General features: G+C 42.7%; 2 protein-coding genes across 13 annotated transcripts in view; both read right to left on the minus strand.

Annotated features, from left to right (window-relative positions):
• mrtfab (myocardin related transcription factor Ab) overlaps positions 1-14,306 on the minus strand; it is a 29,807-nt gene extending 15,501 nt beyond the window's left edge. For 3 of the 11 annotated variants that reach the window (XM_018738691.2, XM_018738695.2, XM_018738686.2), the window contains exons 1-5: positions 13,978-14,293; positions 12,019-12,067; positions 11,638-11,697; positions 9,616-9,808; positions 143-208 (exon numbers count right to left, since the gene is read on the minus strand). In XM_018738691.2, the coding sequence (XP_018594207.1) occupies positions 143-208; positions 9,616-9,766 (217 nt within the window). In that variant the 5' untranslated portion in view covers positions 9,767-9,808; positions 11,638-11,697; positions 12,019-12,067; positions 13,978-14,293. Of the gene's footprint in view, positions 1-142; positions 209-5,444; positions 5,751-8,222; positions 8,308-8,398; positions 8,463-9,615; positions 9,809-11,637; positions 11,698-12,018; positions 12,068-13,977 lie in introns of those variants that run through there. The other 8 variants (XM_018738687.2, XM_018738689.2, XM_018738688.2 and 5 more) reach the window with 8 other exon arrangements.
• A 2,532-nt stretch (positions 14,307-16,838) lies between these two features.
• On the minus strand, positions 16,839-20,965 carry dhps (deoxyhypusine synthase). Of its 2 annotated transcripts, none has more exons than XM_018738540.2 (11): positions 20,810-20,965; positions 20,464-20,560; positions 20,026-20,225; positions 19,468-19,620; positions 19,253-19,374; positions 19,005-19,101; positions 18,710-18,796; positions 18,501-18,606; positions 17,999-18,102; positions 17,666-17,791; positions 16,839-17,497 (listed from the first exon to the last, which is right to left on the minus strand). In XM_018738540.2, exons 1-11 carry the CDS (start codon positions 20,933-20,935, stop codon positions 17,405-17,407), a joined length of 1,311 nt encoding a protein of 436 aa, XP_018594056.1. In that variant the 5' UTR covers positions 20,936-20,965; the 3' UTR covers positions 16,839-17,404. The 2 variants fall into 2 exon arrangements, with proteins under 2 accessions (XP_018594056.1, XP_018594057.1); XM_018738541.2 differs by having other exon boundaries at positions 20,856-20,948.
• Between the last annotated feature and the right edge of the window lie 667 nt (positions 20,966-21,632).

Genomic DNA, 21,632 nt, shown 5'->3' on the forward strand with positions numbered 1-21,632 from the left:
CTCAATCCAACCAGTTGAGGTACTGATACCAAGTGGCAAACATGCGGCCTCTCATTCAGGTGCCGTGCAGCAGAAAACTGAATTACCGGAGGAAGAAACGGCAGTGGATGGGTCCACAGTTGAGCAAAAGTCTCTCACTTACGTGGCATGATCCCTTGGCTGACCAGTTCCTCACGGGTCCGTCTCTGCTGAAGCTTGAGCTGCAGAACTGTATTAGAGAAGAAAAGACAAGGGTAGGACAGAAGGAGTGGGTGAGCAAGCGTGCAAGAAAAAAAAAGAAAAACACTGAGGAAAACTCGTCTGTGGACTGCTTAGGCCTCAGGTAGTCAGTTGGCGCACTTGTAAAAAGTTAAAATACAAAAAGACGAGGAGTAAGAGCCATAATGCATGGCTGGTTGGTGCTGTTCATTTTCCTTCCCTCTCACACCCTCCCTCAGCACTTGCATGAGAGATTATAGAAATCAGGGAGGGGAAACATCGGGTGATGTCTGTATGTGTACGTCTACGTGTGGGGGAGGGGTGGTTTACACACTTCCTGTTTCTTCGCTTTTCTCCAAACTTCAGTGCTAATAATTGGCTTTCACCACAGACAGAGTGAGGCGGAAGAGAGAGAAAGAACTTCTGCGTTGTACATCGGCTAACTGCAGCAAGGCAAACCTCAACGTCAATGCCAGGCAGGAAGTCACATCAGAAAGCTCAACAAGAAGATTCAGAGGGCAGTATAACCTCTGTTAAAAGTGCACAAACACAGGGAGTCATTGTGCTAACAGCCTTCCCAATTCAGCCCTAAAGCAGACAGGATCTTGTTTTGAGAAGTTCGAAAAGGTTCAAATGGGGGGGAATTATACTTACACATATACACATATTTTGTCACAGCCAAAATAAGTTGTTTCCAGGTATTTTAACAAAAATTAAAAACTGAAATAAGCTGCTTACATAAGTATTCAAACCCCAAACATTAATTTTAGTAGAGTCACCCTTTGCTACAATAACAGCTTTAAGTCTTTTTGGATAACTTTGTAGCACCTTTTCACACCCTTCAGAAATTATTTTTCGCCCCCATTCATCTCGACAAATCTGCTGCAGGTTGTGGACTGCAATTTTCAAATATTGCCACAGATTCTCAACGCGACTGAGGTGAAGACTTTGACAGGGCCACTACAGGACATTACCCATTTTGTTTTTGACCCACTACTCCCAAGCTTCCTATTCTCAGCAGACTGAAGCAGGCTTTCTTGCAGCCTTTCGGTCTCTGTGTTCTTCCTTCAGTTCTGACAAGATGCCTGATCCATGCTGATGAAAAGCATCCCCACAGCATGATACTGCCACCACCATACTTCATTGAAAGGATGGTGTTTCTTGAAGTATGGGTGATGGCAGGTTTGTAGCGCACATAGCACTTTGAATTTTGACCAAAAAGCTCTCTCTTAAATTTACATTTATTCATTTAACAGACACTTTCTCCAGAGCGACACAGAGAGAAAAATAAAATGAGGGCATTACAGCTTGGCTATTTTGGTATCATCTGACCACAAAACATTCCCCCCCCCCACACTGTAGCTGGGACATTCATATGGTTTCTGGTAAATTCCAGACATGCTCTGACATTGTTTTTCTTGAGCAATGGCTTCTTTCTTGACACCTTGCTATACAGGTCAGTTTTACACAGTGCTCTTTATATTGTGGACTTGTGTACCTTTCCTCTATTTTTAGCCACTGTCCTCTGTACGTGATCTTTAAAGTGATGGTGGCCTTACTGTGACTTCCCTCACAAGTCTACATCTTGCTTGAAGGTTCAAATTTAAGGCATAACTTTGTCTAGGTTGTGTCTGGGTGGTATGATACAGCTTACAATTCCTAATTACTGACTCAACAGTGCTGACTGGGCAATCCAAATACTTGGAAGGTATTTTGTACCCTTTTTCAAATGAATGCACTGCCATAACTTTATCTCTATTTTCTTTAGCGTTTATTCTCCTTTCCTTCACATTCACACCCTTACCAATGATCCTTAAAACAACTGTTCTTTTAATTTAGAAAATAAAGTTGTTACTGTAACAGTTCATAGGTAGAAAGTAATAATTTCCAATTAAGAGAACTGTGTCCTTGTTAAAGAATAGTTTTCAACCAAGTAAATGTGAAGTTTCCAGAGCGCAGGTGCTTGAATACTTATGCATGCAGCACATTTCAGTTGTGGCACCATGGACTTGTGTTAGAGCATACAAGATCATAATATTAAAAAAAATGCTGATTGGAGAAATACATGCAAGTATACACCGATCAGCCACAACATTAAAACCACCTGCCTAGTATCGTGTAGCCCCCCCCCGTGTCAACATAATAGCTCTGACCCATTGAGGCATGGACTCCGCAAGACCTCTGAAGGTGTCCTGTGGTATCTGGCAACAAGACGTTAGCAACAAGAGGTTAGTAAGTTGTGAGGTGGGGCCTCCATGGATTGGGCTTGTTTTTCCAGTACACCTTACAGATACTCGTTCGGATTGAGATCTGGGGAATTTGGAGGCCAAGCCAATACCTTCAACTTTTTAACTTTACAGCGTGGCAGGGCGTATATCCTGCTGAAAGAGGCCACTGCCATCAGGGAATACCATTGCCATGAAGGGGTGTACATGGTGTGCAACAATCTTTTGGTAGGTGGTACGTGTCAAAGTAAAATTCACATGAATGCCAGGACCCAAGGTTTCACAGCAGAACACTTCTCGGAGCATCACGCCGTCTCTGTTGGCTTGCCTTCTTTTCATAGTGCATCCTGCTGCATCTCTTCCCCAGGTAAACAATGCACATGCACCCAGCCGTCCACATGATCTAAAAGAAAACGTTTCATCAGACCAGGCCACCTTCTTCCATTGCTCCATGGTCCAGTTCTGATATTCACGTGTCCATTGTAGGCACTTTCTGCGGGGTCAACATGGGCACTCTAATTGGTCTGCGGCTACGCAGCCCCATACACAGCAAGCTGCGATGCACTGTGTTCTGACACCTTTCTATCATGGCCAGCATTAAGGTTTTCAGCAATTTGTGCTACAGTAGCTCTTCTGTGGGATCGGACCAGACGGGCTAGCCTTCGCTCCCCACGCTCCCTACACGCATCAATGAGCCTTGGGCGCCCATTACCCTGTTGCTGGTTCACCAGCTGACCTTCCTTGGACCACTTTTGGTAGGTACTAACCACTGCATACCGAGAACACCCCACAAGACCTGCCGTTTTGGAGATGCTCTGACCCAGTCATCTAGTCATCACAATTTGGCGCTTATCAAAGTCGCTCAGATCCTTACGCTTGCCATTTTTCCTGTTTCCAATACAAAAATTTCAAGAACTGACTGTTCACTTGCTGCCTAATATATCAAAACCCCTTGACAGGTGCCATTGTAATGAGATAATCAGTGTTATTCATTTCACCTGTAAGTGGTTTTAATGTTGTGGCTGATCAATGTAATCTATAATCCACACAAGGCAAGGCACTGTCCATGCAGAAATACTGCATCTGCAAAACATCCCCACCCTTCACTTAAAAAAAAAAGAAGTGAAAAAGTGATATTTCCTTTGTCATTACACAGTCTTATTTTAGCACTCAACATATTTTGAATAGTTTGTCTGAGTTTAAACAGAAAAAAAAACTGAAGTTCATTTGTTCCCATGTGAGCGATGCAGCCCCCAACTGGTTATGTGTTGTTGCAGTGATAGAGGAGAATTGGGTCATGAGGGGACCCTAGAAAAAACATGCACCCATGGAGCTCTGCAGTCCTACTTGAGAGGACATGGTGCTTTCAACTGCAAGGCAGAGCCATGCACCCCAGAGGACAAACTCCTGACTGTCCTGCCATCTGATTACATGAGTCTTGCATGCACTTGCAGATCCTTGCAGGATCATCATTAGCTGTAGGGAAGGAAATTCACATTCTTGCAGAGCTGAAACACAATAACCCACCATTCCAGGGGGTTGCAGAAGAAAGCAATTAAGAGAGCTTCAGGTTAAAAAATTCCAGAATCTTATTTCTGTGGTACTCTTGAACAAAGCTACTTGAACATGAACTGGTGCCATAGACATCCAACCTGTAATAATAATTCACCATAAAAAGGGAAGGGTCAGCATGTAAGCTGTTCTGGAAATCCCCATTCATCAGTAGTGCATGCATGGTGAATACAGTGCTCAGTGTTTATTGTGCAGTGTAATTTTACAATTTTTCTGTTTTCCATGTAAATGCTGTTCCTAATTACCTGTAATACTTGCTGCACAAGGTATTCCAGTCCCAAAAATTAAACAGAAAATAGTCTTGTGATTTTGACAGTGTCACCCATTGTTGATGGATGGGTTCAGTACACTAACCAAAGGTGGAAGGTTATACAGTGACGGAAATAGCCAAAAACAAGCATGTGCCTAAGCGTGGGTGAGTGTCAGTGTGTTGGACCTGGTATGTTTCACCAAGTTGGTCACAGACATCCTTGCAAGCCCATTGCACCCCTTCATCTGGCCATGAGACATTGCTCTTATGCTTGTATGTCCCTCCCGCAAATCTGAAAAGCTTTTCCAACAGTTCTCCGGTCAGCATTTCACTGTGGCATGCTGATCCTCCACTCTCACCGAGCCATCACTGTATGGGAATGCTGAGCCCGTTTCCCCCAGGCACTGACATCAGACATGAGCAAATAACACAACTGTGGAGTTTTTTTTTTTTTTTAAATAATCCCTTTCTCCTACCCAGGACCTATTTTGCCAGCTGTTTGAAATTTACAGCAAAGGCCCACACCCACACCACACACAAAACTAAACATCAAACAAGTGTTTTGACACATTGCTTTTTGCCATACACCTCCTCCAATCCCTCTCCCTTCCTGTCCTTGTCTGCACTCACAAGCTCTGACCCACTGCAACCAACACCATCTCATTTCTTCTATTTCTGTCCACACTGTAATAGCAACTAAAGCAATCTGGCCCAGACCCCACTGAGAAGATCAAACTTGTTACTGTAAATCAAGATACACTCTAAGTGCTCTGTTTCAGAAACCCAAAGCCTGGACAGAGCTCATGGGTGGGAGACTATGTGCTGGTGTTTCTGCAACCAAGCTTGAAGCCTGACTTCAGCTGTCCCTACACCCAATTCAGCCAAGTGCATTTCCCTTCCCCCAGCAGATACATACAGACACAGACACCATGGACTTAATTCCAGTCTGACCCTGAAACTGTGCATCAAGGGATCTTATGATGAATATCCTAGCAAGGATTATGATTCTGACGAATCAACTGTATTACCACCAACAGCACCTGAGAAAATGGAATAAAAAAAGGGCTAAAAGTATATACAAGTGGAACAAAGGCTGGACCGTGACAAATGAAAAAGCTACACATCAAGGTTAGTGCCCAATGTCAAGCCACTTTTTTTCATTCCTCATTGTGTGTGAGGAGGTGCAATGCGATTCCCACCTTCCCTAAGGCTGTGACACGCGTGTCTCTCGTAGTCCAATCGAACACCCCGTTTGTCCAGGCCATCACTGATTGGCGGAGTCCGCAAAGGGGCGGAGTCAATGTGAAGACCAGGGCTGGTGTCCAACATGATACCAGTCTTCACTGAAAATCAAAACCCTATTGAAAGTTTTGAAAGAATCTCAGAAAAAGTACATCCACAACACTAACAAAAAAAGTCAGTATCCTCACTTTTGAAAAACGTTACAGTCCTTTCTAAAAGAAATCATCTGAAGACATGCTGAAGAAAAAAGATAAATACTCCATTAAATGAACCCAATGTTTTTTTTAAAAAAAGGAAAAAAAAAGATTCCAGTAGTAAAAATTTCCTGAATGGACATGAATGCTGTCTTCCTGCTTTTCTTAAGAAATATGCAATGCTTCCACGGATCAGAAAAGCGTTGATGTTGAACAGGAGAAAAGTACTCCAAGGCTGAGGATAGCCCTCTGGCTGCAGAGGATAGAGGCACCAGGGTATGTGTAGAGGGCTGGTGGACTGCCGCTCCCATGGAGCTTTGCTGCTCAGCTGCTGCTACAGTCACTCATTCAGCAAAGGATCTCTGCCACTGACAGTGGATCCCCTTTAAACTCCACCCACCCCTCAAAACATGGACCCCAGTGGCATCAGCAACCTGGCTTGTGTCAGCAGCCTCCATGCACCTTAGAACATTAGCAATGGCTGCTTGCGTGCTTTTTGGTACTGTGATGTCACAAACACACTGCTCTGTGGTCTATGGAGTGGCAGTCTGAGAACAATCTAAGGGCAGAGTATATTCACATGCAGTGTGGCGATCTGTCTGCTCAGACACACTGAAGGTTGGACAGATTGCAGAGGAGGGGAAAAAAACGGCAAAATTTAAAAAATCTGAAACACACTACATTGTAAAATGTTAGATGTTTTGATCAAAAAAACCAAAGTTAAATCTTAGAGCAAAAATATCCAGACAATCACTATTGAACTGAATCACCTCCCAACCTTAAGACTGACAAACAAGTCCCAAATTAGCTGGAATGGATGGTCCTCCCTCTTCAAGGCTCTTACAGAATGTTATCACCCCACCTCCCACCCTGGTGGACACTCTCTCAGCAGACTTAAATAGCAAAGACAGCTGCTCTAAGGTCTATATCCGGCTTCATATCACCTGTGCGGTCACTAGATAGAGTTACTCACAGACATTCTGCTCTTAGACACACAAACACACATGTGTTCTGCCTAGACACAGTCTTACATACATATGAATATAAACATACCTATTCACATATATACACAAAGGACAACTATGCGGACAACTGAACACACACACATAAAACAGGTGAGCAATTTGGGGGGGGGGGCACTGAATTACATTTTGCACTTATTTATTTAGCAGATGCTTTTCTCCAAAGCAACTTCCAATGAACTCTATGTAGTGTTATCAGCCCACACACCATATTCACCAAGGTGACTTACTCTGCTAGATACACTACTTCCACTGGATCACTCATCTATACAGTAGTGGGAACACACTCTCTGTCACTCACACACTATGGGGGGGACTTGAACAGCATATCTTTGGACTGTGGGAGGAAACCAGAGCACCTGGAGGAAACAAACACAGACAGGGGAAGAATATGCAAACTCCACACAGACTGAGCGGGGATCGAACCCACATCCTCTCGCACCACCCAGGTGCTGAGGAGCGCTGCCGTCTCACGCTGTGCCACAGTGCCGCCCATGAAATCAAATAGAGGCTGACTGTACGGTATTAAAAGAGGCTTCCATTTGCTGTATCTGTTTGTAGATACTTTCCCCCACATAGCAGCCAGTCTTAGGCTTTTCTACCACAAACACACATTTCTGTCAGTGCTCAAGGGAGAATTCTCTGTGCAACCAAGACTTGCAGTGCCAACAGGGGCCAGTAGGGAGCAGCACCAAGGAGTCACACCCGAAAGAGTTCTGACCCCAAGAAAAGTGTTCAGTGTGGAGTCCCTCAACCATTATGGTTCGCACAGCAAGCTCACAGCCACGTGAAGCGATTATGAATGTCAAACACTATACTGTACAATTACTTCCTGTGTACAACAGATATTGTCTGCATAAACTCAGGAAATACGGGCTCGTTTGAACATTTTTCCGAGCCACAGACTCTGCTCTTCCCTCCAACACTTGTCTGCTAGCACACTGTGCAGAAAATAACAGGACAGAAAACACAAAGTAATACGTAAGCATATTTAAGAAATAATACTTTTTTCCACAGAAGTTTCCCAAGTATAACTTCAAGTGCGCTGCTACATGCAAGTGAGGTATGTAATCATATCTGTCTGTTAAAAAGTACTCAGCTGTTCAAAAGTGTAAACTGTAACATAGTAAGTCAGCGAAACAAATAAATCTGCTAAGCCAGTTAATGCAGGCAAAGCTCTTCTGTATGGAACTGTGAAGAACTGACCATTAGCCCATTGGATGTCATCACAGAATAAGCTGCCAAAATTCTGAGCCCTAGGGAGTCACTCCTCTGCACTACTAAACTACACCATTTACAGGATTAGTGCAGAAGTAACTGCATTATAACATAAAGCACTGCGATATATTCTGCAACGGCAAGAACACATCCACAACCCCTGCATGGTACAAGAGATTCTGTAAACCTCAGAACAAGGTGTGAGGTCTAACAGCTAAGATACTGTTAATGTGACAGTATCGAATGAGAGGATGAAGGTGACATCTGGTGCAGAGGCGTGTGAATAAATGCTCCGATCTACCTCTTCCACCGTGCCTCTCACCGCTGCAGCCGCGTTGTTCTGCTAACGTCACGCTGCAGGGATCCAAAACGCTCCTTACCGGTGCCTTAGAAGTATGAAAGAATAAACAAGCTGGCCACTTTTTGTAACCCACTAGAGCTGGAATGCGAAACACAGTGAAAGTAAACTTACTGTACCTTAGTGAATGGCCACGAAGCCCTGTGTATGCAGTCCAAAAGCACAACCTTCTGAATCGAGCCCCTCACAGTCAGTCAAAACCTATGCTTAGCAGTACAGCCGGAGACAGCGAAGAGAACCTGTGGAACAGACACGGGGAGAGCATCCCCGGATGTCTCTTCAGCACTACAATGGAACCCCCACCTTGGTGTACCTGTGTACCACACCCATCCCTATACCCCCCACCGTTCCTATGACCGTGCTAAAACCCTGCATGCAGTTGCGTGTCTTTGCTTGTACACAGATTTTACATATTGTTCTCAGGAAGACGATCAAGTCCAGCCTTGTGTTTAAGCAACACCCATCTGCCTCCGTTTTACACTTCAGTACAGTAAGAACACACCCCTATAAAGGACTGTTCCACAGCTGAGCACCAGCTTTTGTAAGTGCAAACAAGAAAGGAATGCAGGTGTTGGATTCCCTGGCAGATCATCAGCTTGCAACTCCTGCTGCTCATTCTGTATGCCCTCCTGTATGGATCTTGTAGCTCCTCTTCCCTCCAATTACTTGTAGAGATCCAGGAAGGTCTAATTCTCTGTCGGTCACCCTGTGTGCTGCTGCAGCTATTCGATCTGCTACAGAAACACAACACACACTTGCTCGCTCTGCTCTTAAACTGGAGTGTCTGAATACAGATAGTGGGGCAAGTTAGTTTCCTGTCCACCTTCCTGCAAAAGGACACAACGCAGGTGATGTGAACAGACATAATACCGGATGATAAACCAAGGCAAGAAAGAAAGTGGGTCCCCAGCACTCCAGTAAGAAACACTTGGTGTTCATGTAGCAACACCTGTCCCACCAGACACAGGGGTGCCGTTATAACTTGCCTGCAGACATGGTCTTCTAAAGAGCAGAGACTGCACGGGAAATGGGTAAATGGAGGGGTGAAGTGTACCATACAACAGCCCTTTCTGTTTCATTCAGAGCAAGTTATCGACCTCATTGCCTGTTCCATCATATCCCAAGACTCACAGCTGTGTAAGAGAGGAAGCCCACGGCAATCACACACACTCACGATTACAAATGCAGTGACCACAGCAAGATTGAGAAAAAGCTGAGGAAGTACATATTTTTACACAGACCACTAAGATCAGCACATGTAACAGCAAGCTGCCTACATGCCCAGGCGGGCCCTGCAGTTAAAAGGGGATGGGACTGCAGACATGGAGCCACTCACCATTCTTTCTTTCCTGCAGCGGCAGCAGGTTTGAGGTAGGCTGTAGCGACAACTCCTGCAGCTCATTGGTCACCGCTTCACTCTGTGGACTGGGGGCAGAGCCAGGTGCCACTGCACCGGAGCTTGACTCCTCCCCCAGTGGGGCATCCATGGTTGTCAATGTGAAAAGAACAAGAGAGGAAAGCAGGCAGTCCTGTAAACACATAATCACATACATGGTTCACCTACAGAAAGATGGTTAAACAAGATCCAAAAACATACCACAAAAGCAGACTGACTAAAGCTGTACAGATAACTCTAAAACGAAAGACAAAACTTTGAGAAAATTTCTCCTAGGCAGAGAAGCCACCATGGTCAAGGAGAAAAGGCAATTAGGGGTGGATTACCAGGGTGATAAACAGATGCACAGATTCACAATGTCCAGGGATGACAATGCACAGATACACTGATTTCAGGCTTTTGTGGCCGCACATTTTTTTGGCTCATTCTTCATGAAAGAAAAGCCAGTGAAACCTGTTTCGTGACTGATTTTCTCTGAAGCTTAACTGTAATATCTGAAAAGGCCATCAAGAAAACATTCCCTGTCCCTGTGCTTCTCAGGTGACTGAAGAACAATTGAAGATTACCAGTCTAAGACCAAGAACAATATGGATGCAAACAAAGAGAATGTTATCATTTCTATGGGTTTTTGGACAAATGATTTGAACAGACTTGTAGCTCACAGACACCGATATTCCCAGAAACATGACCATAAAAAAGAGCAATGGGTGAATTAGGGAAGGGGGGGGGGGGGGGGGGGGGGGGGGACGCAAAAAGCTGTGAGTATAGCCAGCCTACACCTACACTGACAACACTGCAACTATACGGCACATCACCAGTATGTGAACCCACAGAATGTAGAGGAAATATGCCATATGAAGGTATGCAGGAAAGTAATGTCAACTCTTACTGTAATGTCTTCCGTTAAAAGGCTGCTAATCATACAGAGTGGAAAAATGGGCATATAACCAGCTCCATGCCTCTGCTGAGATCAAAACTGTTGCCCTTATCAAAGTGGAAAAACTCTCCCCCGCATCTCAGACTTCCTTCCGTCATGCTGCCCCACAATTACAACAATTTTCTTCAACTTACTTTAAAACCACCATCAACGCTCATGACTTCCTTAAAAACGAACTACAACACACTATACTTCTGTTATTTTAAACTTGGCATGCCTCAACGGTTAACGTCGAAACTCTGCCGACACCTGCATTTCACCTTCAGTGGTGCATCAAAGAAGCTCCTTCTACAATTTTCTCAGAAGTTATAAAAAAAATAAAATTCTGATTAAAAATTAGAAATATGCTTATGCTATTCCCTAATTAAGTGAATACTCTCAATATTATCTATGCTTGTATGGTTAGACTGCTTAAATAAATTTGGAAAAAAGAAAATCAAAGATTTGGTGAAGTTCTAACATGTTTTCAATTTATTATTGTATCGTTTAGCTACTCTGCAGATGCTTTTAGCTCAACATCTCAAAATGAGGCAAGAATGTAATCAATTAAATGTGGTGGTTTCCTCAGCACTGGAAAATAGTTATGTGTGAATATATCAACAAGGATTACAAAACAGCACCACTACAAAAAGTTAGGGTTAGTAGTTAAGTGCACGGATTTGTTTCAATTTAAAGTTTTGGCAAGAACATTACTTTCCAGAATAAAGTGCTTAACTGAATTGTGTCACAACATATCAGGACCATAAGGGATTTAGAAACCACGTTTACATTAAAACTTGTCTGTTGACACCGATCTGATTCTGCTGATACACATGCACTTTTGACCTAGGAAGATCTCAATTACGCCGATAAAATATCAGGCTGTTTAAAAGGGTAAGAAGTGGCACAAGTTGCTTTGAAAGCACTAAATAAGACTGGAAACTGATTATTATCCCAGCTTGAAGAAGCATATAATCACAACACAGTGAGTCCAAAGTCAACAAAAGGAAGAGGTCTGATAACATCCAGCAAAAGCACTTCTGTACCTGATTTACTTCCTGTGTAAGGATGAGGTGGATATTTCCATTTCAGCATGAAGGCCTAAACTGAATGAAACACAACACATGTCAATAGGTTTGGAAAAAAAGGACCAAAATGCAATGCATTACACAAAGTTACATAGTTTACATGAGATCTCTCAAATAAGAAGTTTTTAATATTTTGCAGTACAAAATTTTCAATATACTGCAGTTGTAAGGTAGAAAAATATTTTAAATCTCTTGTAAAAATTTAATGGTTCAACTTTCTCACATCTTGCCTATAGTATTAACAGTGAACTCAAAAACTTTTTATGTTCACTATATGACCAGTAAAAAGATGTATGGCTACCCTGCAACAGACTGCCGTCCCATCCAGGGTGTACCCACCTAGCCTTGCGCCTAGTGGTTCTGGGATATGCTTTGGACCGCCATGACCCTGACGAGCACAAGCAGTTATCAAGAGTGAGTGAGTAATACACACTGCTTCTCCACTGTCACAACTGCCACAAAATTTCCATTTAACTTATGCCCCACAAAGTCAATTCATATGCATTTCAAGAAAGTATTGTTTTTCAACAACTGCATTTATCATCGATCCATTTTATGTTAAGATGTGATTTTAAGCACACATCAAATTCAAAAAGACAGCATTCAGACTGTCATGACAGGAGGGGATGTGATGCTGGTGCCGTGATCTAGTTTTTCTAACCTTTGCATTTTAATGCCCTCTTATCAGAATGGAAGAGATGCTTTGCTTTTTAGTGCAATTTCATATCACTCCTCTCTGTCAAAGCACAGAAAATGTCAAGTGATAAAGAAAATGGCTTGTCATTGTGAAATACACACACACACACATTTTCAGAACCGCTTGTCCCTTACGGGGTCACGGGGAACCGGAGCCTACCCGGTAACACAGGGCGTAAGGCCGGAGGGGGAAGGGGACGCACCCAGGACGGGACGCCAGTCCGTCACAAGGCACCCCAAGCGGGACTCGAACCCCAGACCCACCGGAGAGTAGGACTGCGGTCCAACCCACTGCGCCACTGCACCCCCTTGTGAAATACAATAAAACATAAAACACAACGCAAAACAGAAAAATGTGAATTACAAACATCATCCCGAGAAGTCTGCAAAGCAGAAAGAAGACAATACAAAGCATGCAAATATTTAAATAAAGACTGCAAATCTCTGCCTGGCATTACAAAATACTTGCTTAAAAAGAAAATTTAAAAACATGAGAAGCAGTTGGTGTCTGTATGACCATGGACTGCATAAATGGTGATGGGAGTCATGTATGGATGTGGCCTGTACCAAGCTGCTCCATTTCCACACCAGTTCCTAAAGTGGAAAAAGGAAAGGAAAGCGAAAGGAAAAGGAATGGAAAGCAAAGAAATGAGAAAAGAAGGGAAAGAGAAAGGAAAGAGAAAGGAAAGGAAAATGGGGAGCAAAGGAATAAGAAAAGAAGGGAAAGGAAAAGAATGGAAAGGAAAGGAAAGAGAAAAGAAGGGTAACAGAAGAGAAAGGAAAAGGAATGGGAAGCAAAGGAATGAGAAAAGAAAGGAAAGAGAAAGGAAATAGAAAAGAAAGGAAAGAGAAAGCAAGGGAAAAAGAAAGGAAAGGGAAAAGGAAAAGGTAACAGAAAGGAAAGGAAAGGAAAAAGAAAGGAAAGGAAAAGAGAAAAAGGAAAAAGAAGGGGAAAGGAAAGGAAAAAGAAGGGTAATAGAAGAGAAAGGAAAGGAAGGGAAAAAGAAAAGAAAGAAAGGAAAAGGAATGGGAAGCAAAGGAAAGAGAAAAGGAAGGAAAGAGAAAGGAAGGGAAAAAGAAAGGAAGGGAAAGAGAAAGGAAAAGGAATGGGAAGCAAAGGAAAAAGAAAAGAAGGGAAAGAGAAAGGAAATAGAAAAGAAAGGAAAGGAAAAGGAAAGGTAACAGAAAGGAAAGGAAAGAGAAAAGAAAGGAAAAAGAAGGGTTACAGAAGAGAAAGGAAAGGAAGGGAAAGGAAAGGAAAGGAAAAAGAAAAGAAAGAGAAAGGAAAAGGAATGGGAAGCAAAGGAAAGAGAAAAGGAAGGAAAGAGAAAGGAAGGGAAAAAGAAAGGAAAGGAAGGAAAGAGAAAAGAAAGGAAAAAGAAAGAGAAAGGAAAAGGAAAGATGAGCGCGCAGACAGTGGCTCCACTCGCTGGTCACCACCACTACTACTACTACTACTACTACTACTACTACTACTAGAGTCTAGGCTGCCTGGCTGGTTCACGACGGAGCTCCACCACCACAAGCCTCACTCAAGCCCTGCACACGCATCCATAACAACACGCTTCAAATGTCATCTCGGGCGGTATCACAAAAACTCACCTAATACCACCGCTCTGTTGCCGTTCTGCCCACTGCATCGTCCCTCAAACTCTACCGACTGCACATCATCTCCGTCCTTCACACAACAACAAGCGCCTCGCCAAACGGATCTGACAGGCAGCAACAATTCAATTGGAATTGCTATGCCCTGCGCTCACTCTCATCAGCAACTACTAATGTAATACTACATTAAATTAGACTTATTGAAGATGGATGAGGGTCCAATTCTAATTTCATTTTTTAAAACAGTGACATTTACTTGTAAAACAAGGGCATTATTACCAAATACACGTCCCGTTCACTGCGATGCGAAGTCGTTTCCGATTTTCAGTCAACTTCAAAAGGAAGACCCGCCTACTTCGTAGCAGCAGCCAATAGTAAGAAATAAATCATAGAGTGACCGAGATATTGTCCAATGAAAGTGCTAAACGGAGTGCCGCGACAAGTTTTCAGAAGATAGGGCCGTCGTGATAGCGGAGGACCGCAGTAGCAAGCGAAGAAGTGTTCTGTAGTTTATTTACATCTTTTTTTTTTTTTTAAAATTTATTGACAATAAGAATTACAAAATTTAAGTAATGTACAGCACAAAGAACTAGCCAGTGATATTAGAAAACTGCAAAAGGGATTACAGCAAAGAGAAATGAAACAAAAATTAACAGAAATAAATAGAAAAATTCACAAAAACTTACTAGTCATCAAAAATGTGGTAAAATGTCCACAGAAGCATGGTTCCAATACCTGAAGGGGTTTTAGAACTTAGAATAGTATTCTTATATTGATTTCTTTGACAAACAGAAATCATGTATAGGAATCTAAGAATGTATTTCATTTTCATCAACTGCTCCTCCACTGTAGGCTTCAGGTGGTCCAGAGCCTATCCCAGAAATATACTGTTCATGATGGCTTTCCATCACAATACTTTTATATCACTTTTATTTGGCTGAAACATTAAAATGAAGTCTACTTTAAAATTACAGAAATTAAACATCATCTCTACAACCTCTTATTCAATGCCAACTATTGACAAGTTCAACCCATAGACCTGTGCAACCGAGACAATCAACAAAAGCTTAATGAAAGAGATGCTCCATGATTTAGTCATTGTGCGGGTTCTGTAACAGTCTCAAATACAGCTATAATGCATAAAAAAATGGACAGCAAGACTTTTGACATTTCTATCAAGTATGAGATATGTTAAAACTAATTTAATATGACTGATATATACATTGTCTCCACAAATTTCTATTCAGAAATTATTGAATATAGACAAGTGAGAAGAAAACAATTGAAAAACCAATAAACGCACTTAAAATATGTATTGTCAACAGTTTGTAATTGCAACATTGTGACACATAGACCCAATGTTGTATTGTATTACCATTGGCAGTAAGACAGCTACAAGACATGGTCACATACAGAACTGGCATATATGTTTTCATGCTGTTTGCATTTTAATATCTAGTTTCTTTTTTTACCTGCTTTGAAACTGTGGGCAGAAGAGTGTATTGTGGTTAGAATGTTCAATGAAACAATTTCAGATTCTGCAGTGATGTCACAGATTTTTCTAGATTCAAGTGTTTTGCTTCTTCTAAAATCAGGTATGGTGCTGTCTGGGACTGTTATTTGGGGTCTTTTAAATCTTGATGTTTTAGAATGATCACTTTAAAATGCTCTGCTTGCTTTATATATACTTAATTTGTGTAAATCCATATTTTTGAGCTGTTCTGATAAGCAACTGGTAGCAGGCTGGCTCACTAAGGGCAGAAATAAATAAAGGTGTTTATATTCGACAAGCCTAATCATATTGGGTCAGGGAAACGGCTGTTTTAATTGCATCATTGTTTAAGATTTTTTTTTAAAAAGTGCATAAATAAAACTGGTCTATTTAGAGCTACCATTTTTCCTGAAACACACATCTTTGAAAACCAACTGAATTGAGTCCCATTTCAAAAACAGACTGGCTGAACACTGTGAGGCTGTAAGCACTGTCCTCTGCACTGTCATACCACTCGTGTGTGTTATTCTAGTAGAATAACCTGGGACTCTTATACTTCCCATGTGATACTAGTGCTCTCTTTGATCGTTGTCAGGTTTTAAAAAAGATATGTATTCAGGTTCAGAAAACTGAAGGTCCACTACCAGCATTTGTACGTGAGTTAATTTACTCAATCACCTTTGCACTCAGACTATTATCCCCATCTTTGTGTCTTCTTTCTTGCACTAGTGACTTAGCACAGTTTAATTAAAGTTCGACTCACAAAACATGGCACTGTGTTTATATTGATCTATCTCACCTCTATTTAAGCATATGTACACTTTAACATTCTTAAAGTTGAACTGAAATACCATAAAAATGTCAAGAACGGTCATGTAGAAAAGAATGCTCAGAAAGACACAGTGAAACCTTTTAATCCTTGTTCCAAGCAGGACTCATGAACATTGGATGAAAAGCAGAAAATCTGCCATCAGTGGGGTGTGTTTGGGCTGAGAAAGCCAATGCAAGACCACCCTTTGTTGGGGAGAAAAAAATAGCTAAAAAGTCTGAGTTACTAGGTTCTTTGTAAAAAATGGGCAGATGTTTTGCATATCATTTATTTCACTTCAACATAGCTTAGCGCCCAAATTCTCACACACACCTGCACCCAGAGTCAGAAACCGGTTGTCCCGAGCAGGGTTGCGGGAAACCAGAGCCTAACCTGGCAACACAAGGTGTAAGGCTAGAGGGGACGGGGACACACCCAGAACAGGAACGCCCAAACTGAACATGATTAATGCTCATTCCAGACAAGGGAAAAGTAGAGAGGACATACCAAGAAACACTAACCCCACAAATATCTTTGGTTTCTTGAAGACAGAAAAAGTTTTTTTTATTTTATTTATTTATTTATTTTTAACTTATAGAGCCTACATTTTGATCACCCATGCAATATATGAGCTGTGACTAAGTTCCCGAAGTGATGTACAGTTTAAAATACCATAGGTATATTCAACACAAAAAAAGGAAGTAAAACATTTCAAGATTAGATTCCCTTTGGATAAAAAACTTCTATTACTTCTAAAGGGTGAAATGAAGCTGTTCAGAATACAGTCAGTAGAAGGCAAAGGCATGCTGAAGTGAAGAGAATAGGGCGAGAGTGAAAACAGAAAACGAGAATACGGAAATGGGAAAAGGAAGAGAGGAAGAAGACAAAAAGGTGCCCAAATCAAGAAACAGAAGCAAAGAACACCATGGAAGGATAGGAAACAATAGTGGGAGGATGGAATTTTAAAACTAGCCAGCACAACACAAGCAATATGAAGACCAAAAACACACAAAGGTTTCCAAAGGGCTGAAGAGGGCATAAAAGGCTTCAAACAGTTTATGTTGCATAAAAAAGTAAGACAAGAAAGGAAAAGCAAAGGAAGATGTGCAGAAGGAGTGGAGCTGTCAGTCTCTCTTCTCCTGTATGAGTTGAGAAGCCCTGGATGCAAAAGTCTCAGCCACAAGGAGGGGGAATATTATGGAAGCATCACCATACACCTGTGGAGGGGGAGGGAGACAGAACTGTTAGAGGGACACATCCAAAAAGGAGCTGAAAGACAGCTGGTATCTTTCTTTTCCAGATGGTACTTTCATCAAAAAGTAGAGCAGCAGAAGCTTTCTGGCATCATTCTGGTGGTTGTGGGTTAAAATGAAAATGCACCACACCTTGACTGGCTTGGCGTCCATGCGGATCTTGCCCCACGATACAGCCTCATCAGGGTGAGCCCCAGAGTCAGAGCCATCAAATTCCTGTCCCGTGTTCACAAACACAGCAAAGTCCGCCCCATTCCTCTGGGAGAGGAAAGAAATGACAAGTGAATAAATATTTTGATAATTATAATTACTCTTTATTTACTTATCTATTGCCTTTACCCACAGAAACTCAGAACGTCAGTTAACGTTACCCAACATAAACCTAACACTGAGCAGCTACAGCCGAATCAGTCCGTTGAATGTCCTACAGCAAATGGAGTTTGGAGACGGTGCGGGCCAGGTTACCATGAGGTTTGCATTGGCGATGTGATGCTTGACTAGTCCTCCTCCCAGGATGATCATTCCAGTGCGCTTGGCAAAAACAGCATTACTGTTCATCCTTCGTATATCTACAACATACCACACAAAGCCATTCTTCATGCTCTCTTCTTTACTAGAGGAAACAATGCTACTCCACATATAGAGCAAATGATCCAAGATCCAAATGATCCAAAAATGCTCCTACCAGTTCATAAGAAACTCAAGTTACAGATCCTACATAATGTAATTATGAATACCAATCATATTAATTCATCTTTCCCCAAACTGCTCAACCTCTTGTATCTGTTTATCTACTAGTCTAACTTAGAAATAACCACAGGTAACCAGTTATTGTAGCTCAGTCTTAAATGTAATTACCGTGCCACAGCACGCAGCGCAAAACCTTTTCAACAGGTTCGTAATATACCTCAGACACAATGAAAAGATTAAAGACATGTTCTGCCATAAACAGGCTACAGAGTCTCACCTTCTACTATATCCAGCACCAGCCCCGGGTTCTTATACGAGTGGAAGTAGATCATGTCGCCCAGAGAACCATCTGTCAGGGCTGGGCTGAACACAGGGATGTCATTCTAAAGCACACAGAGAAGCAGGGCAGTCAGGTCTAAACTAGGATGTCACTGCTGACTTTAGGTGAGAAAACAAGCATTGTTCTATGTGACCTGCAGGCCTCACCCTGTAGGCCCAGTAGTACACCGAGTCTGGGTTGTTTATCTCTTTACCAAGGCGATGGATCATCTTAGAGGGAGTCCACTGAGTGCCCTGAACGATAGGGAAGAGGAGAGCAGGTCAAAGCCATTTGTCCTGCACAATTATTGTATTCATTCTCATCACCATTTAATTGGTTTGGTGTCGCATTCATCAAAAGTGAGTTGTAATTTGACCCACTTATATACCTGGACATCAACGACCCTTCTCAAGGAAACTAAAACAGGACCAGTGCACTGTGAAAAGTCCCCATTCTCCCCACCTCCGTTTTCTGTTCCTGAACCATCTGGTCCAGGATGGGCATCAACCAGTCCTCAAACATGCAGTAGTTGTCATTGGGTACCAGAAGGTTACCTATCCTACAGAGACACAATAGAGAGAGACATGAACTGGTTGGAGAAGAGGATACAGAAGGGAAAACAGTATTTAAGTGCAGCTTTTTTTACAAGCCATTTATGAGCACGTTATTCACGCAGTAAAAAAAGAACACAAAGACAGACGGTTAGATACCTGTTGATGCCTCTCTGCCGCAACTCTTTTCCCTGCAGATTGAACTCTCCAAGGAAGGTGGGAGCCAAGCACTTGATGAAGTCCTCTTCCACTCCGCCAGCTGTCGTCACAATCACATCCACCTGAAACGGAGTTGGACACGTGTCTGTATGCAGAAAGGAGGATCTCACTTCAGGCTGATCATATTTTCGGATGCCAAAACAAATGGCCTGTACCATTTTGTGTTGGACAAGGTACCGGATGGTCTCTCTCACTCCAGAGCTAATGAGGTTGGAAGTGTACCCAAGAAAGATGGTACAGCCAGGAGGCTTGGAATTGGAACTCTCACATTCCTTCTCTTCTTCTGCTGGCTCCAAGCGCTTTTCTATCTGCGACAGAGTGAATGAAGGCACATCAGCATTCTGCTTCACAACCATAAGTTACTGCCATTAATGTTACTATTATTGTTATTGTTTTCATTGCTTAGTCAAGACTTTCCAATGCCAAGGTATCACCTAAAGCTTCAGCACTTTACACATTTATACAGCTCTGCATTTTAATGGAGCAGTTTGGTTAAAGTTCCATGTTGAAGGGTACAAGTCTGCATCTTTAACCACTTTGGAAGTCTCATGCCTACTTTACTGCTACACACAGGGCAATAAAATGAATGTCATTATTCAGGCCTTCATACGAGTTAAGTTAATAATGCCCCACTTGGAATAAAAAAAGTACCACTCAGTTTCTCAGCATGCTCCCCAGAGGTCGTGCTCATCGTCTCAGTCCCGCGCTCTCACCATCTTGTTGATCTCCCGCACTGCCTGCGCGAAGCTGCTGGCCTGGAAACCAGTGGTGAGATAGGACTGAAGGAGAGCCCGGTGGTCCACTCCCTGGTTGAAGTCATAACCTCTTATCTGGGGCAGGTCATCTGGGAGGGGAGTGCTCCCTTTCAGCACTGCCTCTCGAGCTCCAGGCAGGTGTTCAGCCATACCTTTTCCTAAATCAAGGTGGGAAATTAATCGGTTAATTAATCCCAGTCTATAGCCGAAGAATTTTTTTTTTTTTCTTGCAGATTTCATCCCATCCAAATAGGAAGGGAGGACACTAAGAAATTGGTACAATCAACCATTTCAGCACAATCAAATGTGATTTCTTTTATTGTAAAGTTAATTAGTAATAGTTAGAGGAGATCCCTGCTATGCTGCAAGCTTTTGGCCGATGTGAGAAGCACTTACTGTAACATGGAGGAGCGATGTGACAGAAGGCTGCACGGACCCGCCTGGCTGGAACAGCGGAAGCGCTGCGGGGTGTCACAGTTCTGGACAGACCAACCTGCGAGAGGAGCACAGCACGTAGTAAATTTTACAGAAGTAACTACTCGGATGTTTCGATAGACTCGCCTCCTTTCCAGGGTGTGTCCTGCTGTGAGACTATGGGCTCCGAACTCTGCCGCAACCCAGTGTGTGTGTGTGTGGTCATTTCAAGCCGGCATTGTGAAAATGAAGAAGAAGAAGAAGAAAAAAAAAAGAAACGCTATGTCTTAGCAAAATTCTAAGGAGCTGTGACACATAAAACATTAACCTGGCGCGAAAATGAGAGCGAGCGAGCGAGCGCGGAGAACACACACCCGATCCTACAGAGACACCCGTCTATCTGCACACGTATGTGGAGGTTTAACAGGATCTGCGAGTCGAGCTGCTCTCGCATTCACTATGACAACAGGCGAGTCGCGCTGCGTTTGCGTAGAACTGCAGCACCGGAAGTACATTTCTACTTCCTGGTTACGCTCTGTCGCCCTCCCGCTGCGCGGAGAAGGCGGTGTTGAGGAGCTTTTTGCCCTATGGCACAGAAATATCCGTGTCCATGTTCATAAACGACTTCTTAAAGGCCGCGTGAATGTTTTATTTGTTATCAGATGTTTTATACGTGTTTATTACACTGAAAAAAATTCTCGCAAGGCAAAGAAAGACTGAGGCGGTACCACATAATGCTACTGATTATCAGAATCATGATCTTAGCAGCGAAGTTGACATGAAAGTGGCGCAGCAAAATGTCATATCTAAAATGACTCTTGAAAACATTATAATGGAGGGGCGCGCGCACACACACACACACACACACACACACACACACTATTAATTCAATCTGAACTGACTGGTCACTTTGCGGTTTTCTAAAAATGACTGATCTAAATCAATTCCTAAGAAGGTGCTACCCCCCACAGAGATCAAATTATGCCTGCCCAGCAGCTTTCAAGGCACTATGACGATTGTGAATAACATAATCTGTGTGATCTTCTTCTGACATTCGCCACCGCCAGTGTCACCTTCTAAACCTGTCACGATCCTCCTTTCCCCCCTCCCCGCCCCCATCAAGATCGCATGGAGGTTTTAAAGATATCAGG

The sequence above is a fragment of the Scleropages formosus genome, chromosome 3, assembly GCF_900964775.1.
Source record: "Scleropages formosus chromosome 3, fSclFor1.1, whole genome shotgun sequence".
In the NCBI taxonomy this organism is placed as follows: domain Eukaryota; kingdom Metazoa; phylum Chordata; class Actinopteri; order Osteoglossiformes; family Osteoglossidae; genus Scleropages; species Scleropages formosus.